General features: G+C 47.9%; 1 protein-coding gene across 1 annotated transcript; it reads left to right on the top strand.

Moving 5' to 3' along the window:
- The first annotated feature begins 455 nt into the window (after nt 1-455).
- Nucleotides 456-4806, top strand: LOC147124238 (uncharacterized). Its single transcript, XM_085984177.1, has 2 exons — nt 456-568; nt 1161-4806. Exon 2 carries the CDS (start codon nt 1172-1174, stop codon nt 3011-3013), a length of 1842 nt encoding a protein of 613 aa, XP_085840303.1. The 5' UTR covers nt 456-568; nt 1161-1171; the 3' UTR covers nt 3014-4806.
- The last annotated feature ends 12479 nt before the right edge of the window (nt 4807-17285 follow it).

Raw genomic sequence — 17285 nt, 5'->3', positions numbered from 1 at the left:
TGTGCGCTTCGGTACGACGGATGGAAGAGACCGCTCGTGCAGATGGAGGCAGGGAAGCAGGCAGCGGGGGCTGGAAAAGGCAGCAGAGAGTTAAAAACTGCAGGGGGGCTGCAGCCGCAGGTCACACAGGCAGGACGAGCAGCCTGCGTGAGGGGAGGAGTTGTCCCGTCCACACGGGAGACTCCCCCATTGTTCTGTGACCCAGAAGGGGAGGAGCCGGAGGTCCTAGGTCCTGTCCCTGGTCACAGGAGAGGGGAGGAGCCGGAGGTCCTAGGTCCTGTCCCTGGTCACAGGAGAGGGGAGGAGCCGGAGGTCCTAGGTCCTGTCCCTGGTCACAGGAGAGGGGAGGAGCCGGAGGTCCTAGGTCCTGTCCCTGGTCACGGGAGAGGGGGGGAGCCAGCAAGGTTAGGTCCCGCCCCGATTTTTAGGAAGGAAGCTGAGTCGGAGGACGAAGGTCCCGCCCCCGACTGCGATGAAGGAGAGGAGCCGGAGGTCTTAGGTCTTGCCCCTGAGTACAACATCAGAGAGGTGGCGTCTGGGGGCGGAGACCCTCGACCTGGAGTCCCAGGTAGCGGAGAGATGCCTGCCGCTGACCCAGAGCCTAGGGAGGCGGAGCCTGCGGGAGGAAGCCCACAGCCGGCAGTCGTGGGGAAGCCACGGGCTGCAGCCAGGGCCAAAGCTCCAGCCAAGGGTCCGACCCACAAGGAAGCCTCACATGTGGTGACCCTCAGACGGTCAAATAGGAAACCGCAACCGAGGAAGGTTTGGTCGCCGGCTTCCACAAAAGGGACCCCCCGGAAGAAAGCTGCGGGAAGTTTAAACGGTCCACAGCCAGCAGCCACGGGCGGCCAGGGACCAGCAGCTGAGACCAATGTGGGAACACAGCAGGGGGAGGCCTGCGACGGTCCCCACAGGTTATAAGCTGGCCGTCCGGAGACGAGCGGCAGATGTATATATATATATAGTTTTGGGGTAATAAGGTTAGTTTAATTGTAATTTTGGTAAATAATTAAGTGGTCTTCTGGAAGTATGGTAGCACTTTGGAGCGATAGAATGTGGCAAGTTTTAGGTGAGCTAGGGTCGCGGGACCCACTCACCCTGCACCCAAGCCGAGGAGCCCAGGGAGCCCGGCTCGAAACCTTTTTTTATCTCTCCGCCAGATAGTAACAAGATGATGCCAGTAGGAGGCATCATCCTCGCGGCCCTGGTGGGCCTCAACGTCGCCTGGAGGGGAGAGACGGAGGATCACCGTATCTTTGGCTGCTCCGGGGAAACTGCGCCTCTGGCCCACGACGGGCAGGGCCTGCGCGAAGCAGAGGAAGTCGCTGGGTACACCCACGAGGGCAACTGGCCCAGATGGCTGGGGTCGAACTCCACGAAATATTCGAGCGAGACCGGCTTCGCTTACGGAGAGGTCTCTTTGTCGTGTCCTCGGATCAAGATCCAGGCCACGCGGATTAGTGTGACCATGGGGAAGCATATTTGCCTAACCTGCAGGGGGAACGTCCCCCTGGATAGGTGGTGGTGGCTCAGGGAACTGAGCAGGGACATGGGGAACCCCAGAGTAAAGTGGGAAAGGTTAGGGAACGACACTCACCGGACTATCACAGGGACCCAGGGAGGGTTGACAGTGTGCTGGGATAAATGGTGGGAACCCGATCAGGGGATTTACGTGTGTATGTGGGGTTCAGAGAAAGTCTGCCCCACAGGTGTTTCCATCATTTTCCACAGCCAGTGGCAAGATAACGGGAGGGGGATAGACTGGGAATCGCGCTTGGACGCATGCGCGGTCCCCTACTCCCCAATCGCGGTTAATGCCACTGAGCTAGTGACCCGCCCCCGACAGCCGCTGCCCACGACCCAGACACCACGGACGATAGCAGAGGGATGCCCCACCACCACCAAGGGACCAGGGAACGGGTTAGTATTAGTTCCCACTGACCAAATGGCCTATCAGGGGGTCCATTACGCAGTGGCCTCGGTCATCCTCAACCTGACCGAGGTGCACCTGCCAGAATGGTGCCCCGTAGAAACGGCAAGGCTGTATCAGGCCCTGCTGAAAGAGACCCTGCAGAAGTTTTACGAGTTTGACTTCGTGGGGGTCAATAGAACCGAACTCTACACCGAGAGCCACAAGGAATGGGAGCAAGTGGGGAGACAAAGAAGGGACACCGTGAACAACTGGTTCACAGGGTTCAACACTGGGTCATCCATCATAAATAGTATGGACGACATCGAATTACAACGGCAGGTTAACGGGTTAAAGACCCAGTTGAAGGGGATCCTCACGGACGAAAACCGGGTGGTGGGTTCGGAGCTCCATGAGGATCAGGCTATGACTCTCCATTTAAAGGAGATCATAGCAGAGCTGGAGAAGCAGGCTCGGACGGTCAACGCTCTCATTAGGGAGGACAGGAACGTCTCAGATCAGGCTGCCCAGAATGAGGTGTGCGTACTGTATGGGGCATGGTTGCTGGGTGAGGGCCGCAGCAATCTGGAGGACTTAAAACAGGGTTTGGTCCCCTCCTGGATCAGCAACAAGCACCTCGCAGCCCTCCACCCCTTTGAGAACGCGTTGAGCCCGTGCCAGCTCCGGCTCGCTTCTGAGGCCTACCCAGTCCCTGTGGACTGTGGTCGCTTCAACCACACCATCATGGAGGTCATCGTGTGGATCCCAGTAATGAGTAGGGCGGCCCGACCTGTGCCGGTGTATAGGGTGGTGAACATTGGAGTCATTCGGGGGGGAGCACACGTCCGTTTCGCAGCGGTCCCACCCTACGTCATTAAGTGGGAGCATGCTATGACGGGTACTGACCTCTCGGGGTGCCGTAGCCGGGGAGCACACATAATCCTGTGTCCCCAGCACTTGAATGCCTATTCAACACCACAGTGCGGGTTCAGTTCTGCTGACGCTAACCCTATCAATTGCACCATGGAAGCCATGGCACAGGGCCATGTTCCCCCACAGGTGGCATACATAGGAGGTGGGACATGGCTGGTGCGCGGTCAGTGAAAGCAGCTTCTGTTTCAAACCCAAGGCAGTAGTTCAAGTGGCACAGCTGCGGATTATCCCAATCCCTGAGCCATCCACTGTTCACCTCACTGTCAAGGAGAACTTCATTGATCTCCAGAAGTACGTGGCCCACTTTGGTTTCATAATTCCCCCTCTCGCAGAACATCTAACTGAACTGCTGAAAGCAGTTACTGTCTCCCAAAAGCACTTCTATACTTTAGAGCAGAAGACCATCGACATAGGGGCAAAAATCCTAGACATAGTGGTTCCACCATGGTGGGACCTCTTTGATAATATAGAGATCCCATCATGGGTCAGACTGGCTTCCCACGTTTTAGTGGTGTGCCAGATAGGGATCGTTCTGTACCTGGTCTGTGTCCAGTGCAGGAGGAAGGGACATGACAGGGAGTTCCCGAGTCAGCAGACTTGGCGAGACCACTATGTCAGCATAAACGGGGACTCGCCCGTGTAACTACCTTATTTTCCCATCTGTTTTTTTTGTGTATTATAATAAAGATTGTGTTGCGTCGGGTTATGACTCTAATGTGAGTCTGCACGTAGTATAAATGTTTCTCCGGTGGGGGATATCTACTCAACTCCGTTTTCGGGATGAGGAAAGTGCGTGTGCAAGGTACACTCCATAGTCAGGTAAACTACGGGGAAGGTCAGCTGGGGAGGGAACGGATTTATGCTCACCCTAAAACATTCATGATACAAAAAGACGATTCGAGATGTCCATTGTATCACAGGGGGGACTGTAGGATTCGCAAAATCCAGGAAAATACAGCCTACATTTTAAAATCCCTGAAATGGCCACATTTTTAAGAGCACAAGATGGAGTCGGCAGATCACATGACTCATTTCAGAAGGACACACCACTGCAATACCTTAAAGAAACCTGAGTCACCACTGATTGGAAAATTCCAGACTGACTGCAATTGATATGGTAATAAAGGTAGCAGCAGTAACGAAGTCAAAAACAAAGGACTTGCACTTGAAAAGGTCATGTTAATCGCCAGATGAACGTAAACCCATCACTGAAATCACAGAGCACAGACAAGACCCATTATCTGCATCAAACTCAGCGGGACACGGGACATAACCCATCAGTTTGGTTTCGGCCACGATTAAAGTCGTTAAACTAAAGTACCAGCTTTTGTCAAAGTAGCCGGCCCAAAACTTTGACAAAAGAAAACCCCTGATTTGGCGCCAAAGATAAGGGCAAGGAAACGGTATAACTGTTGGGGGGAAAATCGACAGGCAGTAGGTACGATCGGAGGCAGAGAACAACGAGAGGTTAAGGTTAAGTTGAACGGTTCGAGTGGAGAGGTCCGATTAGGAGGTTCGATTACGGTTCGAGGAGCACGGAGGTTCTACAAGTTTGAGCAGGAGAGCAGGTTCAGGAGCCCGTCCCAGAAGGAAGATCAATCAGGAATCCCGGAAGCTACAGGAGCACCAAGGTCGAGGACAGTTTTAAAACCCTGGTGAGCATAGAGGCCCAACTCCACCTAGCTGACCTAGTAAAGGGATACTTTAGAGACGGGAGGGTTTTAATATTAAGGGCTTGGTAATCGGGAGTGTTATTTATCCTTCGTTGTACCGCGCGCTTTCCCCACCCCCGTTTTATTATACCGCAGCTAATGAATTGATGTATTTTAAGATAGTCAAAGTAATTCTTGTGTGTTAAATTTTAGTTCCCATTGGGAGGCGTGTTAATGATTTTGTCTGTGTTTCTTTGTTCCCTGTGTTTTTATTCTCCTTATAAATAAAGAAACCATTAATTTTAAAACTTACCTTGTCTCACCTGATCCATTTGTCTTCCGAGTCACAAGTTGGGCCAACACATCAAGGTAGTCTGGCAATAACTCCAGTGTCTAGAATCAGTGAGGGGGGAGCGCTTCGAAACCGCTCACGAGCAGTGTGAAATCAAGAATCGATCTCGCACACCACAAGCTCGTTAAAAAGACCCCTTACACCGTCAGGTCACTGAAGTGTAGGATTGGTCAATCATCCTGTCACTCGACTCTAGGACGGCCTGCCCGCACGCGCGACGAACCAGCCCCCGCGACGCAGCGATTGGTCGACCGTCGGGTCGCTTGACTGTACGATTGATCGACCTTCACGTCACTCGATGCTAATGAGCAGATAATGAGCGGAATTTTGAATAATGAGCGGATAATGAGTGGAATTTTGAACGTTTTTTGGATACCGTGGGCGCAATTTTTGTCCGACCAAAAAGTAAATACGCTTATGACCGTTCCGGAATCGTAAGTTTTCTTTTGATGTAACGCACGTGTAGGTACGCTCTATAACTTGAGAGTGTATAGCCGGACAGACAGACAGAAGGACAGACAGACAGAAGTACCGCTTTATATATAGAGATAGATTATAAGCTGACCTTAAGAGACGTGGGGACAAGACCTGATAACACTAGCTTTCCACCGCAAAAAGCAGCCCATGGGAGTTTTATCTGGGACCAGGGGTGAGCAGTCGTTTTGTCCAGAAGCCTAGAATATAAATAGGTTGTGGGATTGATGGGATGGCATCATCCACTAGAACTCCCGTTGCTCCTACCTCCTCTTCCCCAAAGAAACAGAACACTGGCTTCCAGTTGAGTGAAGTAGAATAAGTGAGGCCCACAGGAGGAAGTTATACAGTGGAGTTTCCCAAGGTTCAGTTCTTGGATCACTGCTGTTTTTGATATACATTAATGACTTGGACTTGGCGGTACAGGGTACAATTTCAAAATTTGCAGATGACACAAGACTTGGAAGTGTAGTAAACAGTGAGGAAGATAGAAATAGACTTCAAGAGGACAGAGACATGCTGGTGGAATGGGTGGACACATGGCAGCTAAAATTCAATGGAACAAGTGTGAGGTGATACATTTTGGTCGGAAGAATGAGGAGAGACCATACACACTAAATGATACAATTTTAAAGGGGGCCCAAGAAGAGAGAGACCTGGAGGTGCTTCTGCAGAAATCTTTGAAGGTGGCAGGACAGGTTAACAAAGCAGTTAATAAAGCTTATGGGATGTGATCCTGGGCTTTATAAATAGAGGCATAGGGCTGGATTTTCATTGGGCTGTGGAGGCGGGATTGGAGGCATGTGGGGGGTTAAAATCTCGAAATTGGGGGGCACGAACCCATCCTGCCCCCAACCCGCCTCCATACCAGTTTCAAAGGAAGCGGATACCTGACCTGTGCTGGGAGCCGCCTCCCTGTGTTTTTAGCCTAATCCCTATTTTTATTCCTGAAGTGTGGGATTCCCGACTCCAAACCATGCCAAGTTAGCGAGGTGGACCGTCGGGCTGAAGGGCTTGGAGGGTTCGAGATATCAGTGTTCAGGTGAGTGATGTGTGCATGAGTGCAGAGGTAAGTGTGTTTGGTGTGTGTAAAGTGTTTAAAGAAGTTTTACTTACCTTTACAGCCTTCCTTCCTTCAGGTCTCGGGAGTACTTCATCTCACCGGCACAGAAAGCAAATGGCTCCCAGCATAGGTCGGGTAGCCACTTCCTTTAAAACTGACATGGAGGCAGGTTGGGGGCAGGTTGGGTTCGTGCCCCCAATTTTGAGATTTTAACCCCCCACATGCCTCCACTCCCACCTCCACAGCCCAATGAAAATCCTGCCCTATGCCTTTATAAAGCCCAGGATCCCATATGCTTTATTAACTGCTTTGGTAACCTGTCCTGCCACCTTCAAAGATTTCAAAAGTTGCAGCATTCAGCTTTCTGTTCTGGAGAGATCTCTAAATCAGCCTGAGAGGAAGGAATTAACTTGGAGTACAGATTGCCAGTGTTTGACAGCTTCAAAGAGCTGTCAAACACTGATATTTCATCTGTCAAAAGCTCTTGACAGATGAAATATCAATCTGTGATGTCACCTGTTGCCGGGTGGCCCTTAATTGGCTTGCTGAGCCCGCTGGACGGGCTCAACAAGGTCAATCAAGTGAAAATCACGTGGGTTGGCCACAACTCGATGGAGGCGGGACTACAACCCCGAAAGTTGTAGTCCCGCCTCCTGCACGCCTCCAGTATTAAAATCCAGCCCATAGAGTATAAAAGCCAGGAAGTTATGCTAAACCTATAGAAAACACTAGTTCGGCCCCAGCTGGAGTATTGTGTCCAATTCTGGTCACCATACCTTAGGAAGGACGTGAAGGTTTTGGAGAGAGTACAGAAGAGATTTACTAGAATGGTTCCAGGGATGAGGGATTACAGTTACGTGGATAGACTGGAGAAGCTGGGGTTGTTCTCGTTGGAGCAGAGAAGGCTAAGAGGAGTTTTGATAGAGGTGTTTAAAATCATGAAGGGTTTAGATAGAGTAAATAAAGAGAAACTGTTTCCAATGGCTGAAGGGTCGATAACCAGAGGGCACATATTTAAGGTGATTGACAAACGAATCAGAGGCGACATGAGGGAAAAAAAATTATGCAACGAGTGGTTAGGATTTGGAATGCACTGCCTAACAGGGTGGTGGAAACAGATTCAATAGTAGCCTTCAAAAGGGAATCGTATAAATACTTGAAGGAGAAAATGTTGCAGGGATATGGGGAAAGAGCAGGGGAGTGGGCTTAACTGGATTGTACTTCGAAAGAGCTGGTGCAAACTTGATGGGTCGAATGTCCTCCTTCTATGATTCTATGAAATCACTCAAAATGCACTTTCAAAATTTTCTTTATTTACCATTTTTTCCTTCAGGAACTGAAATTTCTAATGTTCAAAGTAAGGATTTAAAGAACATAGAAAATGACACGTTGCTATAACACAATTACATTTATCCATTGAATTCCTTATGTGTCTTTTAATGCCTTCACAAATTCTTTTATTTAAAGATCAGCCTGGGCTTGGACTTACTCTTTTTGTCCAGACTTGTAGCTCTGTGAGCTGAATTCAGATTGTATAGTCCAAGCATATGCAGTGTATCTAATTTTTTAGGGTATATCAGTACTGTTCAGTCAGCTACACTAACAAAATCTTTTTCATAAGCTTCTAAAGCTCTGAGCACTTTCTTCCCAACAGCTTTTCTTCAAATAATTATGAAAAACAAGAGGAGAAATTTCAAAAGCTTTACTGAGATAAAAATTTATAATGAGTGTTTTTTAATAAAAAGATTTAGGGATGATTTTAAAGCACCCCACCCAGTGGGAAAGGGGCGGTTGGGCAGTTAAAATTGCTGGAGAATACTTACTGTTCCATTCCTGCCGACTGGCATTTTATCCATGCAGTTTTTCAGTTGGTCGAGGCACCTTCCCGAGACAGACAGGACTCATGACTACATGCAAATCGGGGTCCTTTGAAGTCATTGGGACCCCAACGTGATTTTAATACAAAATTGCAGAAGTACAACCTGCCAGTAAAACCTAATGGGATAGGTCTCTCAGAACCACGCGAAGCACTATTTATCACCTGCAGGCAATTGGATCATTGGATCTATGCGCCATTGTGCTAGTTGGATTGCTAGGAGATTTTCCAGCTTCCAAATTGCTTCTTTCGGAGACCTTTTGCCTTTCTTACCCTCAGTAAGTTCCTGCTGCTTATTATGGGTGACATCATTGACAGTTTCACTTGGATGGAGGAAGAGGTGGAGCAAGGGGAGCAGCAGCAGCTTCAGCAACCAGCAGGGGTGTCGGGTGGGCCTTTTAGAAGACAGCAAGTGGAGGGGGGCTGCTCATAGGCAGCCAGAACTGGCACACAGGGTGTATAGGCCAATAGTCAGTTTCCTGAATCTCTCTAAGGAGAAGTACATCAGGAAGCTGTGCTTCAGGCAGGCTGGATCTCTGCATTCTACGGGGTCAGGCTTTGCCAGTGGCTGTAAAACTTCATTGCCACATGTTAATTCCAGGCTGCTACAGGGGCCTTTTCTAGCATATCCCAGTCTGCAGTACACAGCTACATTAAGCAGATAATCAATGCCACATTCACCAGGGCTAACAAGTATACCACTTTCCCCATTGATATCAACAGTCAACAGGAGGGAGCTCAGTCGCTGTCTCCCTGTGCATCCAGCACATCATAGACTGCACACATGTTGCCATCAGGGCACCAGAAGACCAACCAGTAGCCTGCGTGAATAGGAAGGGCTACCACACCATTAATATGCAGCTCATCCCCGATCACAGAAACAGGACAATGCAAGTTTGTGCAAAGGTTCCCAGGCAGCTATCATGATGCTTTCATCCTGCGACATTCAACTGTCCCCCCAATACTGGACCCTTCCAGGAACGTGACAGGATTGCTCCTGGGGGACAAGAGATACCCTCTACATACATAGCACATGACACCCCTCCGCAACCCCAACACACCCGAGCATCACAGGTATAATTAAAGCCAAGGGACAACCAGGATCGTAATTGCGTCCCTCATTAACATATGCATGGGGCCTAAAAGCCTGTTTTAGGTGATTGTCCCAGATGCTTGAAAATTGTCTTAGGTCAATATGGCATTGAATATTGTTCAGGCGTCCTTTGGGTACAGGGCATATTCCTGTGCAATTGGTCATTTTTGCCCCCGTTTTCTATCTGCAATGACCAATTTCTACCCCTACTTTGTTTAATTAGAGAATAATCAAAACCCACAAGATAAACTCATCAAAGGGGTTCAGATGATATCATAGACTGCAATAGCAAAACATGAGAGTTTTTAATGTCCTCTCTCATTTCTCTTGTTTATCAGTGGAGGACGCATTCTGAATGCATTATCAGAATGGGTTTTTATCATTATCACATTAAACTGTCACATTGTTTCCTCAGTAAAATATTCAGGAAGAGCAATTTACCGGCACAGACCAGTTGGGCTGAATGGCCGGTTTCTGTGCTGTAAATTCTATGTAATTTTGCAGTAATCAATCAATAAATTGCTCTGCATTTTGATCATATTGCCCGTATAAACAGAATGGTGAATATTTGTACCTGAACTTTAGGATAAGAAAATTAAAATAAAGCAGCTACTTATATTAAACCCATTGGTAAAAAATTGACAACAAGTGAGACATGACAATAAAAATAGCTTTACTAGATTCAAGAACATGTCTTAAAGCTATTAAGATACTAGAAAAAAAAGTGCACTTTACTGCACGCTTAAGATCATAGACACAAAAGCCAGTCTCCTTGGAGTGCTAACTTTTTATTGACCACAAGGTGGTGCTTCTTAAGGGACATCAGCATACTGACAAGTGACAGGTGCATTTTTCATTACAACAACAAAAACAACTTGCATTTATATAGCGTCTTTAATGTAGTAAAACATCCCAAGGCATTTCAGAGGAGCAATATCAAACATAAATTAACACCTGTCCAAAATGAACATAACTAGGACTGACAAAAAAAAGCATATGTAAGATTTTTACACTGGTAAAAATGATAGAATTATATAAATGCTTAAAGGCACATGGAATTTTGATACTTTTTCAGCTATCGCTTTATGACAGGCACAATGAACCCCTGATTTTACCAACACCACAGTGATCTCAGACAGATGGTCTATCTCAAATGGGCAAAAATTCTTAACTTACTTGAGAATTCTTGATTGCTTAAGTGTTTGCAGTAGGCTATACTGCAAACATTGTTCTGTGATTTCAGGCTAGGTTAACTAGTCAAATACAGACCTTATTACAAAGCTGTTCTCCATTCTATTTGTCCAATTCAATGGCAGCTTACTGTATTACATTAGTCATGTTCTGAACACATTTTTAACTGCTTGAAGACGCAATGCCAACATCTGTAAAATCATCTGGGATCGTATTACTTTCATCCTCAGCTCAACTTGTTTAGGCAACTCCAAGTATATATTTTCCAATGCATTTTAATTTCTAGTTATGCTCTTCTTACAGGAACAATTTATGTAATCATTGGCAACATTGAGGTTGTCTCATCTGTGTTTTATTGGGTTTATTTTGTGATGTATGTGACATTTAGAATGTCAAAACCTATTGAACGAAATAAAATCCTCTAATGGTGGAACAATATTGCTATCTGATTTAAAAACAGAAAATGATGAAAATACTCAGCAGGTCAGGCAGCATCTGTGGAGAGAGAAACAGAGTTTATGGGGGGGGGAATTTTGTGGGGAGTCAGCGGGTGCGATCGGTGGTGGGTTGGGTGGGGAAAAAACATTTTTGACAGCAGGTCAGGACCACGCCACCACGCACCTTTCCCAAATGTCGGGTCTGTCATCGCAATTCAGGTCATTATGACCTTGTTAACAGAGGATTAAGAACTATTTTCAGCTCACCTTCAGAGTTTACCAGGTTACCCACGGGGTCCAAACTGCTTGGGGATCATGTCAGGTTAGCAGGACGGGATTTGAATGGCCATGGAATAATTAGCTGCAAATGTGCTATAAAAGCTCCCATCTCACAGCTGTTCACTTTCCAAGCTCAGAAGCTGTTGCTTACTGCATTTAGAGAACAGATTGAGCGTTATGTAGGTAGCTAGTGTTTGGAGCAAATTCTCTATCCAGTGTCACCTCATTGGAACAACCTCTCTCGCCACTGACCGATTGCTTCTGTCATCTCAAGTTCACCTGCCATCTATTACATCAGAATGGGTACAGTTTATACTGTCTCACCTTGGTCCTCAGAATCCTACCACGATCAGCCCCAACACCAGCAGCACCAGGCACACTAGCAGCACCAACAACAACACCAACCTTCTCCGCAATCAACTGATGCTGCACAGGACAGAGGGCATCAGCACCCAACCACATTGCTGCCCAGGACGCCAGGAATGGCCTCACCATAGCCAGATTTACTTCACTTCATCCTGTACACCCTGGCTGCCACATAAGGGGCCAGGTTGGTGCCACCCCACACCAACACCAGAAAGCATTCCTACAATGCCGAAGCCATTCCTTTCACACTCATCACCATTGCGGGGGGTACTGTTATGTCTCACTATTCACTGCAACTCACTAAGCCACTTCCAAAGGTGCACACAAATCTGTCCAAGAACACAAAGGGCTGGATTTTGTCACTGGGGTGGGCTGGGGTCGTGTAATCGGCTTTTCGTGTTAGCCACCCGATTCTAAATTGATGTGGGAGAATGAAGAGATTTTAACTTAAGTGGGCAATTGAGTTCCAGCATGTGGGAACCCATGACCCAATTAGTTTTTTCAGTCTGAAACTCGCCTCCGATGATGTCATATTTGCTGCTGCATTTAAGGTCTGCAAGAAGCCTTGCTTCTTCTGCAGACTGCCAACCTTTTGGCCTTTCATGTTAGAGGGACCTGGAGGCAGAATGACCAGCGAGAGACCTAGGTCTGCTCCCAGGTTTGATGACGTTGCCCTGCAAGATTTAGTGGAGGGAGCAAGAGCCAATAAAGAGGTGCTCTTCCCTTCTTCAGGGAGGAAGAATCCTTCCCAGCAGACCAATGCTGTGTGGATCCAGGTGGCCCAGGAGGTCAACTCTTTGTCGATAACCCGCAGAACCTGGCTTCAGTGCAGGAAGAGGTTTCATGACCTTCTGCGCACTGGAAAAGTGAGTATGACTTTCCCATCACCCTCAATCTGATCCCCATTGCCTCTCCTCACCAGCACTCAGCTTTAGCAATCTCTTCCTCCACATCCCACTTGACACTGACATCCATGCACCCTTACCCATTCCCTCTCTCTCTATGGTCACATTCACCTAACTATTTGACTATACAACCCTCACACTCCCTAAAACTGTGATGCTATGAAAACAACTTACAACACACAGGGAGGGCCCTTGGTCTTGCTACCTCACTCCATCTTTGTCTCCTTCTAAGCATCTATGTTATGGATTCTCTACACTCACTCCTTCATTCTCACTCAAACTCCACTTGTCTCCCTCATTGCAGGAAAAGAGGGCTCACAATAAGAGGGAAAGAGCGAGGACAGGAGGCGGGCCACCCTCAGTAGCCCAGCTCACCCCCTGGGAGGATGCATAGAAACATAGAAGATAGGAGCAGGAGTAGGCCATTCGGCCCTTCGAGCCTGCTCCGCCATTCAATGAGATCATGGCTGATCATCCAAATTCAGTACCCTGTCCCTGCTTTCTCCCCATATCCATTGATCCCTTTAGCCTCAAGAAATATATCCAACTCTTTCTTGAATATATTTAATGAACTGGCCTCCACCGCCCTCTGTGGCAGAGAATTCCACAGGTTCACCACTCTCTGGGTGAAGAAATTCCTCCTCATTTCAATCCTAAATGGCTTACCCCTTATCCTTAGACTATGACCCCTGGTTCTGGACTCCCCGGCCATCAGAAACATCCTTCCTGCATCTAGTCTGTCCAGACCTGACAGAATTTTATAGGTTTCGATGAGATCCCCTCTCAATCTTCTAAACTCCAGTGAGTATAAGCCCAATCGACACAATCTCTCCTCATAAGTCATTCCTGCCATCCCAGGTATCAGCCTGGTGAATCTTCGCTGCACTCCCTCCATGGCAAGAACGTCCTTCCTCAGGTAAGGTGACCAAAACTGCACACAATACTCAAGGTGTGGCCTCACCAAGGCCCTGTACAACTGTAGCAAGACATCCTTGTTACTGTACTCAAACCCTCTTGCTACGAAGGCCAACATACCATTTGCCTACTTAACCGCCTGCTGCACCTGCATGCTTACCTTCAGTCCTGGAGATCGTGGGAGTGGAGGACGATGCACAAGTGGGGGACGGACAGACGGGTGCATCACAGCAAGCTGGTGACAGAATAGTTTTCCATCTCTCTCATTGACATTGCATGCGTCACTGATAATGATTCTGAAGCTCTAACAGATGGACTTATGATCATCTGCAATATGCAATGTGCATGTAACCTTGGCATCACATCTCTGACTCTTTCCTTTACTCCCCCACAGGACCATCACAAGCATCCGTCCCCACTAGCCAGGAGGAAGAGCCTGAGCATCCAGACTTCTCAGAGGAAGCTGCAACCTCTGAGGGCGCAACGTCAGCAGAATTCAGCGTACCCAGCACCAGCGCAGACACTCACACCTCAGTGGGACCTTCACGAGATAGAGTAGTGTCGCCTGGTGTATCACAGCTCACAAGTGAGCATCAGCAGAATGTGGAGACAGGGATAGCAGTGGAGAGTCTTAGTTGGAGGGTGCAGGACTCTCCCAGCTCAGCTCAGCTGCATGTCGACCCTCTGCCTCTGGGTCTATCCACAAGATCATCGATGCTGGAACTCCAGGAACAGATGCAGGAGTCGCTGGCAGGTTTTGTCTCCAGGGTCGCTGCGAGTGTGGAGCAAATGGAGGAGTCCCTTGCGAACATGAGCAGAGCCTTTGTGGAGTCATTGGCGCATGAACGCATCACCATGGAAAGGATGGCAACCTCCATGGAGGTGATAAGTCGCCAGAGTGCAGAAAACATGGTGAGTGTTCTGAATAGAATGACATCTCTGGAGGAGCGATGGTCAACTATTGAACAGAGAAACCAGACCTTCATGGAAGCCCTTCTGAGTAGGACTGCCATTGCAGGTACAGGTCCCCATGGCCCCCCTGATGTGAAGCAAGGTGCTCTCCAGCCACTTGCCAGTGCTGAGGGGGACCTGACCCATGAGAGGGAAGTTGGTGGCAGACATCAAGGAAGTGGGGGCTCCTCTCCAAGCGCTCACACTTCCATGCCGCTGCAGAGCCCTCGGTCAGAGCCCCAACAGAGTTCACACCCAACTGAGATCGGTTTCTCAACCCCTGCACAGCCGCAGGAGCAGCAGACTGTTGGCGAGCCCTCACAGGTTTGCAACCCCAGAGGACGCCCGCCAAAGGTGTCGAGGCAGGAGCAGCAAGAAACTGAGCAAGGGGCCTCCACATCTGCTGAAGCCATGGGGAAGCACCACGTAGGAGCACGTGTAAGAGAAAGATACTGCACAAATAGTCACAAGGGTAGTCACTTGGGTGAAATTTGATGTTTAATGTTAAAAAGCCATCAGATGGTTACTGTAAATTAAAAAAATCTGATGGCTACTGCTGCAGTTGTGGCGTGTGTCATTTAGTTAATGGGACTTCCACATTGAGGGCTTAGGATTACTTGCAATTGTCAGTATGGTGGTCAAATTGTTAGGAATCCGCTGGTTCTTGGCCACTGTCGAAGCTCTGGTAAGAAGCTGTGAGGCAAAAGTGCTTGATTGGCCAGGCTAAGCAAATCTGGCCAAGATGAGTGTGTTCCTTGCATCCCGGGCAGCAATGTTCTCGCGTACTGCTGCCGCTGGTTGATGGGCCTCTGCAAGATGTTCATTTTCGCTCTCCTCCTCCTCCTCATCTGAGGAGGATATGTGAGGAGCCACTTGGTCCTCAGGGATCTGCAAGTCACGACGCTGTGCCATGTTGTGAAGTGCACAGCAAACCATGATGATTCTGGAGACCCTGGCGCTCCTGTTGTTGCTGCTGATGTTGGTGCTGCTGTTGTTCATGAATCTGCTGGTGCCACAGCTGGTCTTCATCCTCCTCTGATATCCAGAAGGGAAGGAAATGAATGGCTTCCATGCTTCTGGTATATGCCTCAGTTGAGGAAGCGCTCAGTCAAGGTGGCGAGAAGGGTTTCCTAGGAGGTCACACTGGAGATGGGTGTCAGGCTCCAAACTTCCACAGCTGTGGTTATGCCTTCTAAAAGTTCCCCCAGACCTGAGACAACAAAGTCCTGCCACCTGCAAATGATGGCTGATCAAATATCCTATTTAATGGTAGAGCTGTAGCTAATAGTCCGCAATCCAATTGTGCTCCCGCCAGGTTTCACCGTCGTGTTTCAGAGCAGGCGTGCTTCATGTGGGAAAAGGGCTAAAATCACAAAGGCCTTTCAAAATGGGATAATAGAGGCAATTTAGTGCTTGTTAAGGGCCTTAAGGACCTATCCCGCCTCTTGGAGGCGGGATGGAGATGGGAGCAGTAAACACGATTTCTTGAAAATTGCTTGGAGGCGGGATGGAGGCGGGGTTGGGCCCGCCCGCCACTTTTTGCAATTTTAACACCCCACCCCACACGCCTCCATTCCCGCCTCCACGGCCCTGTGAAATTCAAGCCCAAAGTGTTGAAAATAAAGATTTCAATGTTTGACAGCACATTAACAGAAACTTCACATGAACATTGGCTAAAACACACAAGTGCCTACCCTTTTACAATAGCAAAATACTGCAGATGCTGGAAATCTGAAATAACAACAGAAAATGCTGGAAAAACTCAGCAGGCCAGGCAGCATCCGTGGAGAGAGAAACAGAGTTAACGTTTCAGGTCGAAGACCTTTCATCAAAAATGGAAAAAAGCAGGAAATGGAAAGCAAGTTTAGGGGCTGGGAAAAGGGAGAGGGGATGATAGAACAAAAGGGAAGGTCAGTGATAGGATAGAAAGCAGGAGAGATTAAGCGACATTGAGAGACATTAAGAGATATTCAAGGCAAGAGGAGGTGGTAATGGGGCTGGTTAAGGAACAAAGGATGGCTCTAGATGAAGTGTGAATTGTGCTGGCAGAATGAAGGACAGCTGCCATGTGGGAGGGAAGAAAAAAAGGACCAAACAAAAAGTGTGGATTAAAAAAAAGAAAATATATATATATATATGTGATAGGGGCCGAGGTTATGATCTGAAATTGTTGAACTCTATGTTGAGGCCAGAGGGCTGCAGAGTGCCTAATCGAAATATGAGGTGCTTTTCCTCGAGCTTACGCTGAGCTTCTGTAGGATTCGCAAAATTGGACTTTGCATTAATAAGGGTCAAATGGCAGAAGCGGTCATGATTTTAAAGACTGTTTTAAAAGAAGCCCAGAAAAAGGGGCATACAAAATGGCCACCATACCATGTGACCAGCTTATTGGGACACTTTAAAATGGTTCCTGCGCAACCTCAGACAGCTTTGTGGATTCAACCTACAGCAAGTTCTGGAAGCCGTTTCTGAGAGAACAAAACCAGACCCACACGTATGCATATGGATTAGATGCAGATCCAGTCAAGATCGGCCTGGAGACAGAGGCCATCAAAATGTTGACCCAGACAAAAGGGGACAATTTCATATTCATGAGAACAGCACCCAGGACTAGATAACGAGATCAGCAGGACATTAAAAACAATGAAGGTAATTCCAGACCAGAGATGGGCCTTTACCAGCCGTTTAAGACATTTTAAAACATAATCAAATCAAATCAAATCAACTTTTATTGTCATTGTTAGTGCACAAGTACAGTACAATGAAATGTAGGCTTGCGGCTCCCGAGAGTGTACAATTTGGATTAGGACACTTAAACATTCAACATACATTTATACATTTGGCTTGCAGTATATTAGCATAAATATGACCATAATAAAGTGCATTGGC

The sequence above is a fragment of the Somniosus microcephalus genome, chromosome 1, assembly GCF_052327205.1.
Source record: "Somniosus microcephalus isolate GS21.2 chromosome 1, FLI_Smic_1.0, whole genome shotgun sequence".
NCBI classification, from domain to species: Eukaryota; Metazoa; Chordata; class Chondrichthyes; order Squaliformes; family Somniosidae; genus Somniosus; species Somniosus microcephalus.
This window is presented reverse-complemented; position numbering and strand designations above follow the sequence as displayed.

Coding starts and splice junctions, on each gene's coding strand:
- LOC147124238 (XM_085984177.1), top strand. CDS start 1,172: ATGATGCCAGTAGGAGGCATCATCCTCGCGGCCCTGGTGGGCCTCAAC.